The sequence below is a fragment of the Drosophila hydei genome, unplaced genomic scaffold (assembly GCF_003285905.1).
Source record: "Drosophila hydei strain 15085-1641.00,03,60 unplaced genomic scaffold, DhydRS2 tig00008122-arrow-pilon, whole genome shotgun sequence".
Taxonomy (NCBI): domain Eukaryota; kingdom Metazoa; phylum Arthropoda; class Insecta; order Diptera; family Drosophilidae; genus Drosophila; species Drosophila hydei.
This window is the reverse complement of record NW_022045833.1, coordinates 5168046-5188457: the sequence shown is the minus strand read 5'-3', so window position 1 is coordinate 5188457 and position 20412 is coordinate 5168046. Positions and strand designations below refer to the sequence as shown.

The 20412-nt window shown below is 42.3% G+C and overlaps 8 protein-coding genes across 9 annotated transcripts; 3 read left to right on the top strand and 5 right to left on the bottom strand.

Moving 5' to 3' along the window:
- Nucleotides 1-210: 210 nt before the first annotated feature.
- On the top strand, nucleotides 211-4829 carry LOC111593862 (cilia- and flagella-associated protein 57). Its single transcript, XM_023306914.2, has 4 exons — nucleotides 211-590; nucleotides 653-1578; nucleotides 1633-1802; nucleotides 2533-4829. The coding sequence occupies exons 1-4, from the start codon at nucleotides 328-330 to the stop codon at nucleotides 4684-4686; spliced, it is 3513 nt and encodes a 1170-aa protein (XP_023162682.1). The 5' UTR covers nucleotides 211-327; the 3' UTR covers nucleotides 4687-4829.
- A 122-nt stretch (nucleotides 4830-4951) lies between these two features.
- LOC111593863 (charged multivesicular body protein 6-A) lies at nucleotides 4952-5961 on the bottom strand. Its single transcript, XM_023306916.2, has 3 exons — nucleotides 5846-5961; nucleotides 5669-5778; nucleotides 4952-5598 (listed from the first exon to the last, which is right to left on the bottom strand). The coding sequence occupies exons 1-3, from the start codon at nucleotides 5918-5920 to the stop codon at nucleotides 5106-5108; spliced, it is 678 nt and encodes a 225-aa protein (XP_023162684.1). The 5' UTR covers nucleotides 5921-5961; the 3' UTR covers nucleotides 4952-5105.
- Nucleotides 5962-6303: 342 nt separating this feature from the next.
- LOC111593825 (acetylcholinesterase-like) lies at nucleotides 6304-8295 on the bottom strand. Its single transcript, XM_023306858.2, has 4 exons — nucleotides 8119-8295; nucleotides 7931-8056; nucleotides 7655-7875; nucleotides 6304-7594 (listed from the first exon to the last, which is right to left on the bottom strand). The coding sequence occupies exons 1-4, from the start codon at nucleotides 8185-8187 to the stop codon at nucleotides 6304-6306; spliced, it is 1707 nt and encodes a 568-aa protein (XP_023162626.2). The 5' UTR covers nucleotides 8188-8295.
- A 30-nt stretch (nucleotides 8296-8325) lies between these two features.
- On the bottom strand, nucleotides 8326-10552 carry LOC111593826 (acetylcholinesterase). The gene is made up of 4 exons (XM_023306859.2): nucleotides 10261-10552; nucleotides 10074-10199; nucleotides 9797-10017; nucleotides 8326-9740 (listed from the first exon to the last, which is right to left on the bottom strand). Exons 1-4 carry the CDS (start codon nucleotides 10333-10335, stop codon nucleotides 8456-8458), a joined length of 1707 nt encoding a protein of 568 aa, XP_023162627.2. The 5' UTR covers nucleotides 10336-10552; the 3' UTR covers nucleotides 8326-8455.
- Nucleotides 10553-11358: 806 nt separating this feature from the next.
- LOC111593854 lies at nucleotides 11359-16321 on the bottom strand. The gene is made up of 2 exons (XM_023306899.2): nucleotides 13194-16321; nucleotides 11359-13129 (listed from the first exon to the last, which is right to left on the bottom strand). The coding sequence occupies exons 1-2, from the start codon at nucleotides 15984-15986 to the stop codon at nucleotides 11897-11899; spliced, it is 4026 nt and encodes a 1341-aa protein (XP_023162667.2). The 5' UTR covers nucleotides 15987-16321; the 3' UTR covers nucleotides 11359-11896.
- A 230-nt stretch (nucleotides 16322-16551) lies between these two features.
- LOC111593950 (probable serine/threonine-protein kinase DDB_G0282963) lies at nucleotides 16552-18245 on the bottom strand. 2 transcript variants are annotated; one of them, XM_030225042.1, is made up of 2 exons: nucleotides 18111-18245; nucleotides 16552-17893 (listed from the first exon to the last, which is right to left on the bottom strand). In XM_030225042.1, the coding sequence occupies exon 2, from the start codon at nucleotides 17574-17576 to the stop codon at nucleotides 16569-16571; it is 1008 nt and encodes a 335-aa protein (XP_030080902.1). In that variant the 5' UTR covers nucleotides 17577-17893; nucleotides 18111-18245; the 3' UTR covers nucleotides 16552-16568. The 2 variants fall into 2 exon arrangements, with proteins under 2 accessions (XP_030080902.1, XP_023162809.2); XM_023307041.2 differs by having other exon boundaries at nucleotides 16552-17881.
- Nucleotides 18246-18324: 79 nt separating this feature from the next.
- Nucleotides 18325-18908, top strand: LOC111593822. Its single transcript, XM_023306853.2, has 3 exons — nucleotides 18325-18425; nucleotides 18481-18754; nucleotides 18821-18908. The coding sequence occupies exons 1-3, from the start codon at nucleotides 18373-18375 to the stop codon at nucleotides 18887-18889; spliced, it is 396 nt and encodes a 131-aa protein (XP_023162621.1). The 5' UTR covers nucleotides 18325-18372; the 3' UTR covers nucleotides 18890-18908.
- Nucleotides 18909-19239: 331 nt separating this feature from the next.
- On the top strand, nucleotides 19240-20033 carry LOC111593932 (ATPase inhibitor mai-2, mitochondrial). The gene is made up of 3 exons (XM_023307010.2): nucleotides 19240-19320; nucleotides 19433-19571; nucleotides 19720-20033. Exons 1-3 carry the CDS (start codon nucleotides 19271-19273, stop codon nucleotides 19786-19788), a joined length of 258 nt encoding a protein of 85 aa, XP_023162778.1. The 5' UTR covers nucleotides 19240-19270; the 3' UTR covers nucleotides 19789-20033.
- The last annotated feature ends 379 nt before the right edge of the window (nucleotides 20034-20412 follow it).

Below are 20412 nucleotides of genomic sequence, written 5' to 3'. Positions count from 1 at the left end.
AAGGGAGAGAGCAAGCTACTCGAGTGCGTTCTAGGAAATTAAAAGCATACTTAGAGGCGTTTAATTACTTATTCATGACTCTTTGATTACAGCGAGCTTTGCGCGCCAAAACCAAAAAAGAAAAAGGCCAATGCAAAAATAAACAAACAGGCCGTTGGATTTCCCAGGCCTCCCCTGGCTGGATGCCATGGAATTTGCTGTCAGGGCTACTTTAACAATTTCTTGCTTCCGTTGTTTGATCGAAATTATTTGAGCTTAAAATACACGAACTCCAAAAACTGCATTAACTTTTGCCACAGTCAATAAAATATACATATTTTGTACAAAATGGATGAAAAGCGAGGTTCTATAGCTCATTCGGTGTCCATAAGGCCCAAACAAATCTACGGCCTGCGCACCGATGTCATTGGCAACATACAATTCAATCTGACCAAGGAGGTCATGTATCCGGTCGAGGGTGTTCTGGCCTTCCATGATTATGTGACCAACAAACAGAGATTCCTACGCTTTCCCGAGGATACAAAAGCGGAAATAATTGTCCTAAGCTCACATCGCAAGCTGATGGCTGTCCTCGAACTGCACTCAAAGAAGTAAATAAGAGGCTTAGCTTATTCTGCTTGGTTAACTAATTACTGACTCTATCTCTTTCTAGTGGTCGCTATGTGTCTATCTATGAGCTGGCCACGCTGAAGAAACGTCGCCATCTGGAGTTACCGGCAAATCATCGCAATGCAATGATTCAGCAATTGATATTCACAAATGATTCGCGTGCCATCATACTGATCACGAAACCGCCCAATGAGATGGTCTTTATGTTGGTCTTGGACAAGACGAGCACTGTCATCGAGGGCAGAGCCACATTGCCTGGCTCGCATGGTGGCGCCGAATGCATTGCAGGCAATCCCAATGATTGCGGATTTGTCGCTGTGGGAGGCGATCGCACTTTGCTGCTGCTGAGCAAATCGGAGCGAGGATTCACCATTAGCAACAATATAAAGATCAATTTTCGAGTGACCTCAATGGCATTTTTAACCATGGATCTGCTGATGATGGGCACTGATCGTGATCAGTTGATATTAGTTGAAAATGGCGAACTGAAGCTGTCGCAAAAGGCGAGTGTGGCAGAGACTGTGGATCTGATGATAGATCAGGAGGTGTTCGATAAGGAGCGAGAGGCACAGGAGCAGCGATACTCTACGTTGCAGCCAATGATCCTGCCCGATTGGCGAGTTCTCTGCATGACGGCCTTTACCCGGGGTTTTGCCTTTATCATTTTCAACAAGGTTTTCGTCTTCGAGCGCGTTTCCAAGTTTAAATTTGAGCGAAAGACGATCTTAACTGTGCCCATAACCATCTATGCCGAGCCTCAATATCAGATCACAAATTTAGCCGTCGATCATAAGCAGGAGACGGTCATTGTGAGCTGCAACCATGCTCAGATCTATGTGGGAATCCTCATCGTGCCAGAGACTCTGAAGACGAAACAACTCAAGTTTGAGCCACTCGGCGTGCTCATACACATTGGCGAAGTGGTCGATCTCTCTGTTTGCGCCTGGAAGCCCATTATAATGACGGCCTGTAAGTATTCCTTAGCTCATTTTTATATCACCTTCATGTGTAACCTTCTTTCAGCAAGAGATCAAACCATACGCATTTGGAACTATGAGACTGGCAAGGTGGAGCTGGTGCGCAAATTCCAGGTGGATGTGAATATTGTCGAACTGAATTCCACGGGCTTAATGGCAGCTATTGGCTTCTCAGATCAGCTGCGCATCACACAGATATTTATGGATGAGCTGAATGTAAGTTTATCCAAGACTGTATATATGCATATATATATATATATATATATATCAGTTTTTCTCTTATTATATATATATATATATATATATATATATATATATATATATATGTATATATACAGAAGTGTGTTCACCTTAATCTCTTTCTCTATATTCCATAAACTTATTCCCCTCTACACTTGAGCACTTTCAGAAAAAAGACTCTTGAGCTGTTCTCTCTATTGAGCCATTCGCCATTTTAAAAGTGCACTCAAGGCTGTTTAGCATTTTGAAAGAGAATCTTAGTAAGGTCTTAAATCTGCTCTTTCTATTTGGAGTGAGCCTCTCTTCTTTATTTTGAGTAAGTTCAATTTTGAGTGAGTTGAATTTTGAGTGAGATGTATTTTGAGTGAGTTGAATTTTGAGTAAGTTGAATTTTGAGTGAGTGGAATTTTGGGTGAGTTGGATTTTGAGTGAGTTGGATTTTGAGTGAGGCTTACCTATAAAAAGTGCAGTTGCTGCAGATCGCCTTCAGTCGCGGGCCAGAGCTCGAGCTGAGCAGTTGCAGTTTTGTGTAGTGAAGTGGTGAATTTAATTAAGTAGTTTTGTTAACTAGTATTTAAATAGAATATTTAATAATTGTTGTATGCAAAATGTTAATAAGTTGCTTTGTAATTATTTAATTTATTTTTATGTAATACAAATAAGTAATTGATTTTCTCTCTGAATTCTCTCTCTCATTTGGCTGTAGATCGTCAAAACATACAACTTTCCGCACTGCAACGATGTGAAATACTCGAATTTTGGACACTTGATGGCTGCTGCTTATGATAACAATATATCTGTGACTTCGGTATATAGCCTCGATGTGGTCATCCATTTGAAGGGACACAATGGCAACGTCTTATCTGTGGCCTGGACGAAAACGGACAAGTACTTGATTTCGGGTGGCGCTGAGGGCGCTATTTACCAGTGGGACATTGAGACGGGCACCCGACTGCAGGAGATCGTGCAGAAGGGCACGGAATATGTGACTATCTGCGTCAGCTTCAACGAGCCGATGACCATCTTTGCGGGCACAAATCATGGCACCATACGCGAGTTCCAGGCCTCGACGTTGCAGCGTGAAATAACTGTGCCATCCCGTAATAAGGGATCTGTGTCCGATATGTGTCTGGCTCGCTCGGATCTGATCATGTTCATAGCGGATCATGAAGGCGGCTTGTTCAATATGCAGTTGCCGTTCCTCGAAGCTGGCGGTGGTACCTTCACCAATTTCCGCTTCTTCGACGGACCCATTAGTAAGTTGAGATTCACATATGATGGAACGATGCTGGTGGCTATATCGAAACGTGGCACTGTGGCCATTTGGAATATGGAGAACATTGATGGGAAGGTGGCGCCCATTGATCAGGATTTGATGAAGAGCCAAGAGGTGTTGATACCACGCACCCAGCTCAGCGACAAGGTGGAGCAGATTACCAATCTCGAGCTGCGTCTCAAGCAGCAGGCGGATGAGTTCCAATATCAGTTGAGCCAGAATGAGATCTTTGATGGGCAGCAGCTGCAGGAGGTGCATCGCAGCTATTGCAGCGCTCTGGAGGAGCTCAAGGAGCTGAACAACGAGATAGTGTCGAAGCATACGGAGGAAATGAATCTCATAACATTCCAGATCAACGATATGAAACAGGACCATCGCTCCCAGATGGACGTATTGGCCAGTCAGTATTCGGAGCGTATGCTCATCGAATACCAAAAGTTCACCAATCTGCGAGAGAACATGCTGGAGCTGCGCGAGAGCTACGAGGATAAGCTGAAGAACTCGACGGGCACGTTGCAAGATACGATAGAGGCACTCGAAAACGATTACAAGAAGCAGCTGGACGAACGCAAGGATCTCATCCGTGAGCTGATGAAGGAGATGCAGGACAAGAAGGATGAGTTCATCAAGTACTGCCAAGAGGTGGAGGCAGAGAACGATCGCAACATGGTTGCTACCCAGACGGAATACGAGAACAAGCTGACCACGGAGCGAAACGAGACGCAAATGTGGCGTGGCAAGGCGGGTGTGCTCCAAAAGAAATACGAATCGCAGTGCCATGAGATTGATACGCTGCTGGAGGAGGTGGAAACGCTGAAGGATGAGCACATCAAGTCACAAATGAAGATGCAGAAACAACTGCGCAATATAGAGGATCTGCAAAAGGATATTTCGGATCGTGACTATGCCATCGGCGCAAAGGAGAAGCGCATCCAGGAGCTGCTGCACAAGAACCAAGAGCTGGACAAATACAAACAGGTGCTCAATCACAAGATTGCCGAGCTCAAGGCACAGATCGAGCCACGCGAATTCCAGATCAATGACAAACGGAAACACATCATCGAAATGGAACACGAACTGGAGGGTCTCAATCAGAACAACATCCAGCTGGAGCTGCAGCTGAAGGAGATGCGTGACAAGTACCTGAGCAATGCAGCCGAACTGCGCTCGGAGAGACACCGCGCCAAGTCCGCCAGAGAATGCCTCAATTCCATCTGCACGGACATCTTTTATGTGGCCGGCGAGGTGAGCACGGTGGATGGCCTGAAGAAGGCCGTCAAGGCGCTATTCCATCAACATGCCAGCGATGATGAATTGAAGCGTTTCGTTACCCTGGATGCCGAGGTGCGAGATGAGTTCTTAAGACAGCGCAAGCAAATCGAAACTGTCCTGGCACGCTACAAGACTGTCGCCGAGGATAAGACCGTGCAGAAGAAGTACGACAAACTGTTCAAGCAGAATTGCTTGCTGCTCGAGGAGATCGAGAGTTTGCGGATTGAGAACAAGAGTTTGCGTTCCAGGCTTAGAGAAGATGTGCGTCGCTCTGGCAATCGCGTTGGTCGACACGATAGTTTGATAGGATAGAGATACATGTATATATAAATATATATATATATGTATCTAAGTATAGAAGTATATGGATTATATATGTACAGTGCATTTACAAAGAGCTTAAGCTTACTTAGATGAATAAAGAAAAGAGCATGCAGGCCTTCTTGAACAAGTCATTGGCAATTTCAGTGCTTTCGTCTGTTGCTCCTCCATCTGCAGCTGTCACTGCTGAACTTGTGCTACAATTCTCCAGCAGCTTCTTCTGCATGAAATCGTCACCGTGAAGAAGTTGTGTGCTCTTAGTGCTAGTGTTAACAAATTGGTTGCAATATTCTTATATAAAAATATATATGTTGCACATACGCCTCGAGACATACATGGATTATATGTACAAATACATATACAAAAAGTTTAAGCTTAGTTAGTTGAATAAAGTAAATGGCATTAAGCTTTTAGGCCTCCACTAATATCTTCTTTGCCTTTGCTTTGCTTGCTTTGGTTGCAGTTTTCTCCTGATCTGGCTCTTGATCATCGTCTAGTTCCTCCACTTCTTCCATCTCCTCGACAGCTTTGGCTGGCAGCTCGTCACTGGGCACTTCGGGCAATTGTATGTTTTGCTCCTCAGCCTCCAGGGCATCAAGCTCGGCGAGCACATCTTCCTCATCTTGGGTGGTCAACACGTCTGTTAGGATGGCATCTATTTCCTGTTGTTTTTCGATGCCTTCGCGTGTTTCGTCCATTATGCGCTCCACTTCGTCTATGTTCAGCATATCGTGCACCTTCTTCAGGGCAGCATTGCCCTGCTTCAAGCCATCCAACACCTTCATTTCCACCTGTGCGAATTCTAAATCTGCGGCCAATTTCTCCAAGTTTTCCAGCTGTTTGTCCGCATTCGTGAGCAAACTTTCCTGGTATTTCTTTTTGCGCAGCAGCAGTTTCGCGCGACTAAAATGATTGTTATGTTTGAACAATGATTAACCAAATGATTCTCGTGTGTTTTCTTAAAGCTTCTTACTCTTTTCTACCCTGCTGCAGGCACTTCTTGGCGAGTAGTCTGTCATTTTCCAACTGTAGCTCGATGCGTTTTTGATACTGCTTCAGACGATCCCGTTGCTGCTTTAATTGCTACAATTTATGAAATGCTTAATACATATTACAAACAACAGATATCTTAAAAATAAGTTGCATTTACCAACACGGCTTTGTCATGGTCTGTAATGCGACTTGGAGCTGTCTTTTTACTAGATTTCCCAAACAATGCACCCATGACTAAGAATAACCAACCACTAACTATCGGTATCACTTTATTTATTTACACTCTCGATATATGTTAGTATTACGCTATTGCACGACTGAATTTTAGTATTTTCTAATATCGATAATAATGAAATTAATATAATATCGAAATAGTTTTATTTGAAATAATTTATTGTTCGCAGACACTTATTTAGTGGCAAGTTACATCTTAAAGATAACTTTTCAAAACTTATAGTTACCAGAACGAATTAGAAATGCTCCGAAATCTGAAATCTTTATCAACATATTGTACGATTGGATTTGAGTATTTTGATATCGATAACAATTAAAATTTTATAAATATCAAATTAATTTCATTTAAAATAATAATTAACAATGAATATATAAGATCTTTCACATTTTGGCCATCAACGCTTCATAACATTGAGGCTTATATTTTTTGTACATGTAACGCCAGAAATCCATACGCTCTCCATCCGGATTCCGCTGCATTTTACACTCTCGATCTAGTTGCATATAATCTAATTGATAAGGCTCGAGTGTTCCATTAGCATCTCTCTTTTGCTTCTGAACTGGTGTCCAGCTATCCGCTGGCTTACCATATTTCGCGAAGTTAGCCCACATATGGCCCATACGCTTCGAAATTTGAGCATCATCGGCAGTTAAAAGTGAATTATCATTAAACCATTGGAATAGGTAGGAAAGTTCATCGGCGTGCGAAGCTCCACGGAGTTTATCTGCCAGAAAGGCTTTTTTGTACATGTTCCGACCGCCTACATAGTCGAAGCGATAGAAGTAGAATGGCACCTTCTGGAAACTTGCGTGCACCTCTGCTGTGTGCTGTAGATCAAGATTAAAGTGCACATCGCCCAGCAAATCCACCAAATTGTCAAAGCATTCGATCGTCGGCGACTTTCCATTAAAATAAAATTGACGTATGTCTTCTGCTGCTTCCAACGCCTCAGGCGCCTCTGGATCCTCAACCAGGTTGCGTGGCACTAAGCGTACCATATCTTTATCAAAGAGCTCAACCTTTTGCTTCGGATTCGTTATCAGAACTGTTCCCTCTGCCGAATTGTAACCCAGTAGGACGGGGATTTCAGGCAATCTCTCCTTGTCATGCAAGAGATCAAGGAATGGCTTGTTTAGAATACTATCTGGACTCCTTGGATCCTCCACCACGGGCTTGAAGGAAAACGGCAGATGGCGCCGTCGCTCATCATCAGTCAGTACGTCCAAAGTTTTCGCTAACATCGCCAATGGTGTCGCCTCCTCCGATTGCAAAAATTCCAACAATTTATAATCCGTCTCTATATTCTTGCCCTGCAGCAGTTCACCTAGACGTCGTGCCTTAAAGGGGCCATTTTCTTGGAGTACCCACTCTGAATTTCCTGTGCCGCTCTGCATGATGGCCTTATGGAACAGCTTGTTGGCATGCGGCCCGTACATGTGCATATGAACGGAAGAAGCGCCTGCGCTCTCTCCGAAAAGTGTAACATTCTGTGGATCACCATTGAAGTTGGCAATGTTATCTTGCACCCATTGCAGAGCTAAGCGCTGATCCTTCAGACCCGCATTGCCATAAATACCCGCCTCGGGTAAGCTGAGAAATCCCAAGGCTCCAAGACGATAGTTCAACGTAACCACAATGACCTCCTCTTGCATGAGCTGTGCAGGAAAGTGACTGTAAATGTAAAGCTACGGTTAGAGATATTTTAAATAAAATAAGCAAAATTCCACTCACTAATCCCTATTGCCACTACCAAACCAGAAGCCACCACCATGAATCCAGACCATGACGGGCAGCGGCTTCTGTGAGTTGCTCTTGGGTGCATAAATATTGAGAAACAGACAGTTTTCGGAACCAATCACTTGCTGCTTAAGTGGATCCCGCTGATGCGAGACATCACCTTCCTTACTGCAGTCTAGCTCGTGCTCTTTAAATCGTTCCAGCAGCACAGGGCTCTATTATAAGTGAAATGGTTGTAGGTGATCAATAGTTTTGCTTTGATGCACCCACCCGAAAACGAAGCTCTCCCACGGGTGGCTCTGCATAGGGCACGCCCAAAAAACTTTCGTATTCTACGCCATTGGGCAGCTTTGCATGTGTGCCAACAACAATGCCTTGTCTCACATGCACCTTCACCTGTGGGTAAATTAATGAATTATAGATTTTTAAATGGTTCAACAATGGTTATTTTGTCCTACCTTCACATTGCTGTAAAATCGAAGGTTATTGGTTGCATAACCACGTTGCAAGGCAAATAAACTGCGCATTATTGCAACCACACATGTATGTCTTTATGTATATAAAAATTTATCAGTTTACATTTACAACTTAGTTTTGAATATGTTGATTACTGATCTTTGTACTCAAAGATAAACAGCTGATAGATCTTCATTATATCGATATATGGAAGGCATTGTTATTTATCGAAGTTATTATATACTATGAGTTAAAATACTACAAATATATCGATACACTGATGAGCAGTTTAAAATGGCAATATCAAAGTTTTATGCATATAGTTATGCAAAATATCCGTTACAATTTAGCTCTTAATGCTGCATAGCATTTTGATCTATATCTTTTGTACATGCTGCGCCAGAAATCGATACGCTCCCCGTCTGGATTTCGTTGCATTTTGCATTCCCGATCCAATAGCATGTAGTCCAATTGAAAGGGCTCCAGCTCTCCATTGGCGCTTCGCCTTTGTCTTTGCACTGGCGTCCAGCTGTCTGACGGTTTACCATGCTTCGCAAAATTCGCCCACATGTGACACATACGCTTTGTCATTTCCGCATCCGCTGGCTCCAGTGCAGCATCGTTCTCCGACATTTGGAATAGATAAAACAGTTCATCACCGTGTGAAGCTCCGCGCAAATCATTCGCTTGGAACATGCTTTTGTATATATTCCGTCCGCCCACATAGTCGAAGCGGTAGAAATAGAGGGGAGAATTCCTCTGGCAGTTGGCATGAATCTCAGCAGCATGCTGAAGATCGATGTTAAAGAAATAATCAGTGAAGATATCGACCAGGTTTTCAACAGTCACATCCTGTCCATTGAAGAAGAATTGACGCAAATCTTCGGCCGCTTCCAACGCTTCTGGTGCCTCCGGTTTGACCACCAGATTGCGCGGTACCAAACGCGCCAAATCCTCATTGTAAAGCTCCAGCTTACGTCTAGCAGGCACAATCATGAATATGCCCTCCCCCGAGTTATAGCCCATCAGGAGAGGCATGCCACTCAAGCGTTCCTTTTCATGCATTAGATCCAAAATCGGCGTACTTATGAAACTATCCGGACTACTGGGATCTTCGATAACGGGCTTAAAAGCGAGCGGCAGTTGTCGACGACGGTCCTCCGGAGTCAGTACATCCAAAGTTCTCGCTAGCATCGCCAATGGGGTCGCCGCCTCTGATTGCAAGAATTCCAGCAACTGAGTATCTTTATCTATATTCTTGCCCTCCAATAGTTCGCCTAGACGTCGCGCCCTGTATGAAGCATTATCTTGGAACACCCAATCCATGTTGGATGTTCCACTCTGCATGATTGCCTTGTGGAATAGTTTATTGGCATGCGCGGCATACGTATGCAGATGCACTGAAGCACCACCCGCACTCTCTCCAAAGAGGGTAACATTCTGTGGATCACCATTGAAGTTGGCAATGTTATCTTGCACCCACTGCAGAGCTAAGCGTTGATCCTTCAGACCCGCGTTGCCATAAATACCCGCCTCGGGCAAGCTGAGAAATCCCAAGGCTCCAAGACGATAGTTCAACGTAACCACAATGACCTCCTCTTGCATGAGCTGCGCAGGAAAGTGGCTGTAGACGAGAGTAAGATAGATAACTTCAAATATAACTTTGAAGGTTCCACTCACTAATCCCTGTTGCCATTGCCAAACCAGAAACCTCCACCATGAATCCAGACCATGACGGGCAGCGGCTTCTGTGACTTGCTCTTGGGCACATAGACATTGAGGAACAGACAGTTCTCGGAGCCAACTACTTCAAGGGTAAATGGGTCACGCTGATGCGAGACATTGCCTTCTTTGCTGCAATCCAGCTCCGGTTCCGGGAAACGGTCCAGTGGCAGAGGGCTCTAAATGGATTAATTTATTAGTCAATATCAAAAAGATTCTCAACTGCTGCACTCACCCGAAAACGTAGCTCACCCACAGGTGGTTGGGCATAGGGCACACCGAGAAAGCTCTCATACTGAAAGCCATTCGCTAGCTGCTCCCGTTGTCCAACCAGGACACCCTGCTTCACAGACACTTTCACCTGCGGATCGTAGAAAAACAAATCAATTTGATTTTATTTTTAAAAGCTTTTGCACGCTTACCTTCATACTATTGCTGTATAATCTGAAATACCTGGCTGTGTAATGTCCACGTCGGACTGTTATGAGTCCCCACATACTTATTAGCTCAACTTAGTTAACAGAAAAATGTCTAATCTTAAGCAATTACCCGTTCAAAATACATATGTTGTTTCGCAATGGACTTTAGCCAGCCAAACATAATCAGCTGTTGACGCTTTAACCCGTCAATGGGCACAAGAGGTTGATTTTACACGCATGAAGTATAGAAATTTAGAAGCGAAATACTGAAACTGAAGAAATATATCAAATATGTCAATTTTTGAAGACCAGTCGGAGCTATAAGTAAATTATTGTTATTTATAATTAAATATAAATTGTGATCAATTCCAAAATATACATTGATCATATTGGAAGTCATGGAATCAACATATATATATGGTAACGATTGTAGAAACATTTAATGAAATGAAGAAATAGATAAAATAGAGCTATAAACTACAATATTTCAACATAAAAACAAAAGAATTTAGCAAGAAATTTATATATGTACAGATATACTTCTTACTTAACTAGATAATAGTACTTCAACCCAGTTAGAACCAGTAAAACGCTTTCTTTTTTTTTACACATTTATAATTACATTTAAAATGTTTCTAAGTTTTATTTGACTAGTTCCATTGCATAAACATTAATACAAGTTTTCAAGTTTCAATTATTTTTTTGTTTTGTTTTCTTTTTTCTTTTCAATATAATTTTCTTCTGTTTTTGTCATGAAAGAACTCTAGCTGTGTCTATGGATTCGGCCCTTAAAGTAGCAAACAACAACATCAACAACTGTCGAGCTGACAGTTGGGAAAATGCCGTGAAAATTGGTGTTTTAGTCAGTTAGAAACGAAGCGTGTAGCTTCGAAACAACTTGATAAAGGGTTTGAGCTTTTCACGGTATCCCCCAACAAAAGATTGTCAACTCACAGTTGTTGTTGTTGGTTGTTGTGTGTGTGTTTTCTTACTGTTGTTTTGTTAGGTAAGGTAAGGAAATTAATTAGTTGAATTAAATTTAGTTTGTAGCTGTTGTTGTTCTTTTGCTGTTGTTGTTTTAAGCATAGGGGTTTTGTTTTTCATTTGTTTTGTTTGTTGCTCACACCGAAAAAAATGGAAAAAACATTTACACTTATGTACATACATTATACATGCACACCACATACATTCAAAAAACACTTAATAAACATTTATAATAATCATCTTCATAATAATAATAATAATTCGTAATCATAATAATGTGTAGTAATAGATAATAAGTTTATATAGCAGGCGCATTGCAAGTCTGCTATATATAACTATATTCCTTTTGCTTATCTTGTTTAATGTATATAAGTATATAATGTTCGAGACTCTTTTAGCCATGGTTATTCGCGTTTGTTGTTTGTTGTTGTTGGTTTTCTTCTTTTTTACTAATTTTTTTTTTCATTTTTTTTTTGCTTTTTTTTAAATAAGGTTCACAAAAAGGTTTCTTTTACAAATAGTAAATTGGTGTTTTGTTCTTCTTCAACTTCATCATCATCATCATCATCATCATCTACAACTATATCTTAATCATCATCATCGTCGTCATGTTGTTAAACATTGTCATCAAATATGTAATCAATTTGTAACTAATCTAAAAACGTCGCAGCGCCAAAGTGCGCTTCAAATAGAGACAAATGGCTCGATGTATTAGCTCATATTGTTCAGAGTTCTGAACCATGCCGCCGCGTTGCAGCCGTAAATTGCAAACGATGCCCAAGATGTCAACAAAGATGTCTGGCATCTTGGGCAGCTGATCGAAGCTAACAGCATCCGGCTGCTCAACAATATGCTGTATATGCAGTAGAGTATTGCAGCTAAAGCTAGATTCACTATCCTCGTCGCTGCCATACTGTGTGCACTCCATATCCTTGATGGTCAGCGTTTTTGTAAGCATCCCAGTCAGGGAGTAAGCCAAAGATTGTCGCAGCTGACGCACTGCATTGAGTATGGCCGTGAAGCAACCTGTGCGTCCAATGCCCGCCGAGCAATGTATCACTGGCAACGGTTGCACCGCATTAAAGATGTCCTGCTTGTAGATCTCCAAGCGTTGAGCGCTAAGATGTGCATTCCGGGTGCTACGCTTATCATCGTAATTATCAAATTCCGCCTCGCATTTGCCAAGATTCAACACATGCAAACAGGTGTCCAGCAAGGTGTTAATGTCCCTCGGCGAATGATGATCGGGCCAATCGGGATACCAGTAATGATAGCAGCAAATCTTTTGCAAATAATACTCCAGCAAGCCCACACTGTCCGGCACGTTGATGCAGTAGAGCAGGATTAGCTTGCGCACGGAATAGCCATTTCGTCGCACAATACCCACATTTTTGGCCAAAAAGAAACTGCCATTAGCGGGCAGTGAGCGACGCAGAGATTCGCTTAGCGTCACCTTCTGTGAATCGATGGCTATGTGCCAGCGACTGTTGAGCTGCTCCCGTTCCGGCTGCAGTGCACTACCGAGATTAGATCCTGACTCGTCGCTCTCTTGCATTGACATCAGATACGGCTCAAAATAGTCGCGTGCCAGCGCGCTTAGCTCAAACACTTCTCCCTTGGCGGCCACCGCAAAGATCTCGTTCAGCTCAATTGGAAAATAGATGGCACACTTCTGTCGATTGCACTCCGTAAAATTTGTTAGCATAACGATCTTTTGATAATATTGCTGCAAGATGTGAGTTCTATCTACATGCGGACTGCTGCCTCCATCCATGCAACGTCGTATATAACGCTGTGTATTCTGATAGATCATGAGCCAAAACTCGAAAATAGTATTCGGCAGAGGTCCCTGCGTGGCCACGTAGCATTTGGACACATAGTCCGGGCCCTGAAATTAAATTATGATTATTAAGTTAACATGTGACTGACTCTATATTTCCACTCTCTCCTACCTTGATGTAATTGGCATTGATGTAGGGCAAATCCTCGTTGGCCAGCAGCGTTGTTTTGCTCATCAGCTCCTCGTTTTTTGCAGTTTGTGGCTGCAACAGGCAGCAGCTCTGCAAATTGAGCAGCTCCGTCGTCTCACTCTCGAGTATAACTCGCGATTGTTCATTGGGCAGAATCGTTTTGTAGCGATTCTTTGTCTGCGAACCTAATACCATGGGCTTTTCCTGATGATTCAATGGTAAATCCCAAAATTCCTTATGCAAATCACGAAATATACGCTTCTGTTCATCATCCTCCAGATGTGGTAAGGGTGTTACAATTCGTTTGACTACCGTTTGATACATGTTCAGGAGTTCGCTATCTTCGGATGTGGGCGGCACTTGATTTGTGGGCGTGCCGCCTTCACGTCCAAGCACCAACACCGGCGGCTGCTCCAAATTCACTTTATAGCTGTGATCGAACACATGATTCAGCTTGATCAGATCGTACTGATTGAGCGGATTCGAGGCACTCTGCAGCATCTGTATGCTGGCCAAATAGATTTTGAACTCCTCGCTCGTCGTTTGTGGTGAGAGAGGACGTGTCATTATATTCCGTATGACGCCTCCTCCGCCACCACCAGCTGCACAGCTGCAAAGCACAACGCCCGACTCGTCATTTCCTATGGGCGATTTGTTCTTCGACTGCTCGCTGGGCTGCAAATCGGAGGCCGAACCAAAGCAAAGCGGCTGCTTGAAATCTAAATACTGTGAGTTATTGCCACTACGATTGCTATTCAAATTCTCGGTGCTGAAAAACTTGCGCTGATGCGTCGCTTGAGCGGCATTGGCTGCACCACAGCTGCACACAGTTAACTTGGGCTGCGTTTGATCCAGAGTTCCTCCTCCACCTGCTACACTCAGCTGACCGCTCATATTAAGCGTAAGACTTTGATTGCTGCCCCGTCGCTCGAGCAAGCCACGCTTGGGCGTCGTCTGACTGGCCATGGAGTTGAGCTCTCCGCACGAGTTGGTTGTGTGATTCTGTAAGGTTATACTGTGATTTGATCCACGTCGCCGAAACAAGCCCTGACGCGTACCCTGGCCGCTGCCTGCAGCGACAGTTAATTGATTAAGCGGCTGTTGCTGCTGCTGATTGTGCGGCTGCTGCTGTTCCAGATTGCAGCTAGACTTGGAGTTGCTGACAGAGCCCAAGCTATAATTCGAGACACTGAAGCCACTGTTCATTAAATTACCACAAGAGCTGTGCAGATTCAATGTGAGACTGTGATTCGAGCCACGACGTTGTAAAAGATTCATCGAGCCATGGGCTATACTCTTGCCAGGTAAATCCATAGACTTTTGCTTAAAAGGCGATTCTACAGCTGCTGTACAGGGTGTAAACTCCACTAAGGTCAAGCACTCAGGCAGCGTTTTCAAATTGGTGCTTGATGAGTGCAGCATGGGATTCAATTTGTGTGCGCTGCGTGGTGCCAGAGTGGCCCCAAGCGTAAATTTGCCGCTGTTGTTGCTGCTGCTGTCCACACTCGAAGCCGACTTTAGTTCATCCGCATCTAACGAGCTCTGATATGGATTATGTTTGCGATGATACATTTGCCAATCGCTGTTGTTTAAGCCCGGCGATTTGCGACGCGTGGTGCGTCGATTCTGCAGCGACTGTTGTGTATCTAGACGTGAGAGTGAAGTGGAGTGCAAACTGGAAGCAGTTGGCTGCATCAACATATTGCTTTGATTCATGGCATGTCCATGTCCATGCCCACCGCTGCTGCCCGGCATGGGATGAGATTCATTGATGGGATGCACCACAATCGACAGCTCCGTCTCGTTGGCAGCGGAGTCCAAAGAGCGTGCCTTCTCCTTTGTGCTCTTAATCGTGGGCGTCTTTGGCTTGGATGGCGATAACGGCTTGGCCAACTGCACATCTGTGATGCGTATCGTGAGATTGTTTTTATTCTTGCGATTGCGTCGACCCGTTTCCGCTGTGACAGCTTGCTTTGCTTGCTGCTGTTGCTGATTGTCAGGTTCTTCGGTTGCCAGGGCAGCAATCGGTGGCGTCTGCACTGCCACCATATCCTGCACCACATGATCGATTTCGGGAAAGCGAAAGAAATTCCCATTTTTATAGCCAGCCGAATTAATGATGTTAAGCGGTGAGCCGCTTAACGAATGATTCAAATTCAAATTATTTATGGAGGCGAGCAATTTGGGTGAGTAGCTAAGGCGGCTCGAGTCGTTAAGGAGATTTGGTGTTGTTGTTGCTGTTGATGTTGTAGTTGTTGTTGTCGTCGTTGAGCTGTCATCTCTAAAAAGGATTGTGGGTGAGTTATGTTCGCTTTTCGATAAATACAAACTATCGTGATCGTTATCGGTGCTGCATTTTTTTGGTATCGTATTTTCCTTGTTGGCAAATATACGACCTGCGTCCTGCGGCGAACATGAACGCCGATCGTATGAAGAAAATCGCTTAAATTTACGATTTAGCGTCGTCGGCGATTGCGGTAATTGTGTTGAATGCTGCTGCTGTTGCTGTTGCTGCTGCTTAGGATTGCAAATTGTAAACTGTTTCGGTGTATACAGTGGCTCCTCATCGCATACATCAGATGTCGCTGCTGCGGCTGGAGTTGTTGGCGATGGGAACTCAAAGGAGGTCTGTAAATATTCGAGGGGCGTAAAATATGGTGTGGGCGTGCTCTTATTGCTTTCCACATCGACATCGGTGTCAGCAGCGTTGGTATAGGAGCACTCAATTGATGCAATAACTGCATGTTCTTTGTTGTTGTTTTTTAACTTGTCCATTATATACACACACAAAACACACAGAAAACGCGCTGCGCTCCGCTCCACTCCTCACTCCTCACTCCACACACACCGCTCCACTCTGCGCTGAAACGCTCGCTCGCTTCGTTCACACGCCTTCAGTTTGTGCTGGGGCTGCTGTTTGGCTAGACAGGCGCTGCCATGCAGTTGCAATAATGCCGTCAAACGGTTAACATTATTGGCATGCACATTAGCCACTAGCTGGTTGACAAACTATATAGACATTGCCATAAAATTGCGCTTTTCACAACACAACATTTTTACACACGCAAAATAAGGAAAATAATCAACCTAAATACAATGTGACCAGCCCATGTTACACATAAATTAATACATATACATATAGAGATTACTAATAATATATCGATATATATATATGGTATTTTTGCATGGGATATTTGGAGGTAACAAAAAAATACTATTTTATCGGCCATTGCACGGGCAGGCCAAGTTTATTGTTGGCCGTTGCATTTCAATTTTGTTTTAAGTCAACAGGCATAACTTAGAACACACAATATAACTAATATAACTTTAAAAATTTATCTGTCTGAAAAATGTTTACTAGCATATCAGTTGATCAGCGTTCAGCCATAAGCGTAGCATGGTGCGATTTTGTGCCAAAAGTGCAGCTTCCTCGAGATATTTAAAATGCCTGTCCTCAAACTGTGGTACCTTCATTGTTTCTGGTGATTGTAAGCAAATGACGCAAATGCTTTGATTATTTACTATCCGCTGTAAGCGTTCCTGATGAAAGCTTAAATAACTGATCGAATCCACAAATGCCGGCGATTTCACATTGTTATCGTTGTGCTGATGTTGCTGTTGTTGATGATGCTGCTTGATTGCTGTGCCTTGGCTCTGGTTTTGACCTTGGCTCCCATTTGATGCTGTTAATGAATTGCCTTGAATTGAATTCAAATTTCTCGCCGTTTGCATCATGTTTGCCGCAACTGCAGCGGTGCCAGCTGCATTGCATGCCAGTCTTTTGAATTTCAATTCCAGTGCTTTAATATCAGCATCTTCGGGTTCAGCTTTTGGGCTAGTTGTTAGCTCGCTTGTTTTTAATGTGAAAATTCTTGTTGAAGTTGCTGCTGATGCTGCCCCTGTGGCGGTCGTTGGCTTCTTCGTTTTGGATGTCTTCAATCGTGCAGTTGCTTTCATAGCCTCAACATCAGTACGAAACACCTTTGGGTCGACTCGGACAATATGCGGCTTATTTGGTTGCTCATCAAATATCCGAAACTTTGTGTCAGCGGTTATCTTACTATTATTATGATTATTATTGTTATTATGATGATTATTATTGGCCTTTTGACCCTTGTTGCCAGGCTTATTATTACATTTTTTAAGACGCGGCGATATCATAACTTTTACTCCCAATCCAGTTTGTACGGCTGCTGCATAGCTCATTCGCATGCCCTGCAAAGCCGCCGATGGCAATGATGACGATGACGTTGCTGTAATTGTTGTTGTTATTGTTGTTGCTCCCACTGCTGCTGTTACCGCCGCTGCTGCTGCCGCCGCCGCCGCCGCTGCCGTTGCTGTTATTTGTGGCCCCTCCAAATTCATATACTCACCAAGCGGCTTCCGGCGCACGGGCACAAATTGGCACGGCTCCTTGACCAGATCATCGTCATAATACCCACCACTGTTGTCATAATCATCATTATCATCGTTGTTGTGGTTGCTGCTGCTGTTGTTGTTGCTATTGCAGCTGCTGTTATTGCTGCTGTTGTTGCTGTTGTTGTTGCTATTGTGATGATGTTGATAGTGGCTCTTTCGACGGGCATTGCGGTTCTTGCGTTTGACGAGCGCAGCCGCTGATTTTGATTTGGGCGCCTCCAGTTTCGACTTACGTCTTCCTTTGATTACCACTGGTTGGATGTCTTTGGTGAATGGACGCATTTAAGAATTTTTGTATATATATGTATGATATATGATGCATAAATATATATACACACATATATATAAATACATATATATATATATACATATATATGTATATACATGCGTACATGTATATAGATAAATATTATTATTTGTTGATTACTAATATATGTAATCAACAGCAATAATGATCGATTTAGTTGAGATAGGACTTACCGATATCGGGATGTAGTTTTCGCGGAGTTCTGTGATGTTGTTTTTTTTTATTGCTACTTTCATTTTACAAAATTTTTTATTTTGATCTACCTTCTCTGACAGTAAATTTAGATGCCTTTAGCATTTGTTAACAATTCAGAAAGTTTTTATAATCGTATCAAGCACTCAAATATATATATATCTATATATATATATATATTTTATATATATGTATATATATATACGTACATATATATATAATTATTAAAAGAAAGACGCAACAATGTTTCCCGCTGGTTTGTTTCTACGCACACGAGCCTCAATTCCAAATTACGCGTAAGTTCCAAAATTCTGGCCATGATCCAATGAAGCTAACACAGCCCTACTCCAGACGTTACTCGAAGAGCAGTCTACCTTCAAATGTATTTCTGTTAGGAGGAGGCCTGGGTAAGCTGCAAGGTGGTATCAAGGAAGAAGAATACTTTACCTCAATCAATCACGGATTAATGTCCAATATACGCAAACACATTGAATCCTCAAAGACAGCCGACTATATGCGCAAATACGAGGAGTATCAACGTACATTAGATCACGCTGCACTTTATAATACGACTTGTATTAACAAATATAAAGATATACATGAAGAAGCATTCTTTATGAATGAGGTACAACTATTGGCCAAATATCATTAATATATATCAATATCTATATCTGTATTTCCTCCTCTCTAGAGTACCGAGTGCTTAAAGGTCTTGCACAATCGTGGTAAGGAAGAGCCCGCGGAAGAGGAAGAATCTTAAGCACAGTATTTGGTAAATCCAAAAAATGCTTAAAAAAAGAAAAATTAAAAACATTTTCAACTGCTTTGGACGCCATTCGTTGTTATTTCGTATGCGAACCGCGTTCAAGTGCTCTAAAATATTCTTTATTCAAACTTTTCCCTCCTCTAATTCGGAAGTCTTAACACAAGTTGGCAGGGCCCGCGAATAAAGCCCAATCCAATCCGAGTGGACAATGCAAAAGCAGCTGAGTTTTTCATAACAGCATGAAATAAAGACCAACAAGCACTCATCGTATATTATCATCCAAACACTTGTATATACAGATATATATATATATATGCAAAAAAACATATATACATATAAGTCATATACTAAATTAGCTGCCGGTATATAACCAATATGTTAACACTGCGCCGCATCAGTCAACATCTGTATCCAAAACAAATTCAGTAAGTTCCATAAGAGGATCGAGATTGCATAAGGCGCTCTCTTTCTCTCTCTCTCTCTATGTCTGTTACGAAGTCTGTATACTATGTACAATTATATTTATTTGTTTATTAGACACTTAAACATGTCGCATGTGGGTGAGCTTGGCTGTGGTGCGGGCAAAGGTGGTGGGGCCGGTGGCTCTATACGCGATGCTGGTGGTTCATTTGGCAAGATGGAAGCTGCTCGCGAGGAGGAGTTCTTCTACAAACAGGTCAGTACTTAAAAATAAACACTATATAGTATATATATATACAGGCGAGAGTGGCTTGAAGAGTTCGCGTAAAGCACAACATACAGATATATCTATATCTATATCTATATATACATATATTCATTTATCTGCACATCTTCTATTTCAGCAAAAGGAGCAACTGAAGAACCTTAAGACTAAAACAGACAGCAAGGCGCAAGATACAACAAAGAAATAACAAATAACACATTATAACTTCATATATGCTCGATTTTACAGTTTTACGTTTTGTTTAATAGTTTTTTTACGGATGATAATTTCGAATAAATTTAAATATCTGCGTGAATAAGTTTTGTGTGGTATCCAACGTGAGAGTGCAAGAGCTATAGATAGCTCTTGAAAAGGCTGATGCAATTAGCAATAGATCTGATTTAGTTGGAATGTAAGAATTATATTATATACGGGGTTGGGACGAACAGTTCGCGATTTTCGATGAAGCTACAAAGTTGAATATTTTATTTGAATTACTTTTAGATTTTTATATTTATATATTATATTATTATAATATAAATATATTTGTATTAAAATATACAAATTTATTATAATATGTCTATTTATATTTTATATTATTTATAAGTAAAAAACATTGCAATTTCTGCCTGTAAGTTAAGCTTTCCATATGCTTCAATTCATATGTCTGTCTGAGTCGAAATGCATTTATATCAATTTTTAAGGCAGATGAAGAATATGAATAATTGATGGATATATATCCTTGATCAGACCCCGTGCTGAGTTGATATAGCCATGCCCATCTGTCAGTCCATGTGCACGTAGCCATGTTTATTGTTGAGCTCGAGCTTAT

Excerpts from the sequence above, each read along its gene's own strand:
- LOC111593863 (XM_023306916.2), bottom strand. The coding sequence starts at position 5,920 with ATGGGTGCATTGTTTGGGAAATCTAGTAAAAAGACAGCTCCAAGTCGC. Across the intron at positions 5,779-5,845 it reads ACCATGACAAAGCCGTGTTG|CAATTAAAGCAGCAACGGGA; the intron begins GTAAATGCAACT and ends CATAAATTGTAG. Across the intron at positions 5,599-5,668 it reads CTGCAGCAGGGTAGAAAAGA|TCGCGCGAAACTGCTGCTGC; the intron begins GTAAGAAGCTTT and ends CAATCATTTTAG.
- LOC111593854 (XM_023306899.2), bottom strand. The coding sequence starts at position 15,986 with ATGGACAAGTTAAAAAACAACAACAAAGAACATGCAGTTATTGCATCA. Across the intron at positions 13,130-13,193 it reads TCAATGCCAATTACATCAAG|GGCCCGGACTATGTGTCCAA; the intron begins GTAGGAGAGAGT and ends ATTTAATTTCAG.
- LOC111593822 (XM_023306853.2), top strand. The coding sequence starts at position 18,373 with ATGTTTCCCGCTGGTTTGTTTCTACGCACACGAGCCTCAATTCCAAAT. Across the intron at positions 18,426-18,480 it reads GCCTCAATTCCAAATTACGC|ACGTTACTCGAAGAGCAGTC; the intron begins GTAAGTTCCAAA and ends GCCCTACTCCAG. Across the intron at positions 18,755-18,820 it reads AAGCATTCTTTATGAATGAG|AGTACCGAGTGCTTAAAGGT; the intron begins GTACAACTATTG and ends CCTCCTCTCTAG.
- LOC111593862 (XM_023306914.2), top strand. The coding sequence starts at position 328 with ATGGATGAAAAGCGAGGTTCTATAGCTCATTCGGTGTCCATAAGGCCC. Across the intron at positions 591-652 it reads CTCGAACTGCACTCAAAGAA|TGGTCGCTATGTGTCTATCT; the intron begins GTAAATAAGAGG and ends ATCTCTTTCTAG. Across the intron at positions 1,579-1,632 it reads GCCCATTATAATGACGGCCT|CAAGAGATCAAACCATACGC; the intron begins GTAAGTATTCCT and ends ACCTTCTTTCAG.
- LOC111593932 (XM_023307010.2), top strand. The coding sequence starts at position 19,271 with ATGTTAACACTGCGCCGCATCAGTCAACATCTGTATCCAAAACAAATT. Across the intron at positions 19,321-19,432 it reads CTGTATCCAAAACAAATTCA|ACACTTAAACATGTCGCATG; the intron begins GTAAGTTCCATA and ends TTTGTTTATTAG. Across the intron at positions 19,572-19,719 it reads AGGAGTTCTTCTACAAACAG|CAAAAGGAGCAACTGAAGAA; the intron begins GTCAGTACTTAA and ends CTTCTATTTCAG.
- LOC111593950 (XM_030225042.1), bottom strand. The coding sequence starts at position 17,576 with ATGAATTTGGAGGGGCCACAAATAACAGCAACGGCAGCGGCGGCGGCG.
- LOC111593826 (XM_023306859.2), bottom strand. The coding sequence starts at position 10,335 with ATGTGGGGACTCATAACAGTCCGACGTGGACATTACACAGCCAGGTAT. Across the intron at positions 10,200-10,260 it reads TATACAGCAATAGTATGAAG|GTGAAAGTGTCTGTGAAGCA; the intron begins GTAAGCGTGCAA and ends TACGATCCGCAG. Across the intron at positions 9,741-9,796 it reads GGCAATGGCAACAGGGATTA|CCACTTTCCTGCGCAGCTCA; the intron begins GTGAGTGGAACC and ends TCTCGTCTACAG.
- LOC111593825 (XM_023306858.2), bottom strand. The coding sequence starts at position 8,187 with ATGCGCAGTTTATTTGCCTTGCAACGTGGTTATGCAACCAATAACCTT. Across the intron at positions 8,057-8,118 it reads GATTTTACAGCAATGTGAAG|GTGAAGGTGCATGTGAGACA; the intron begins GTAGGACAAAAT and ends ATTTACCCACAG. Across the intron at positions 7,595-7,654 it reads GGTAGTGGCAATAGGGATTA|TCACTTTCCTGCACAGCTCA; the intron begins GTGAGTGGAATT and ends TTACATTTACAG.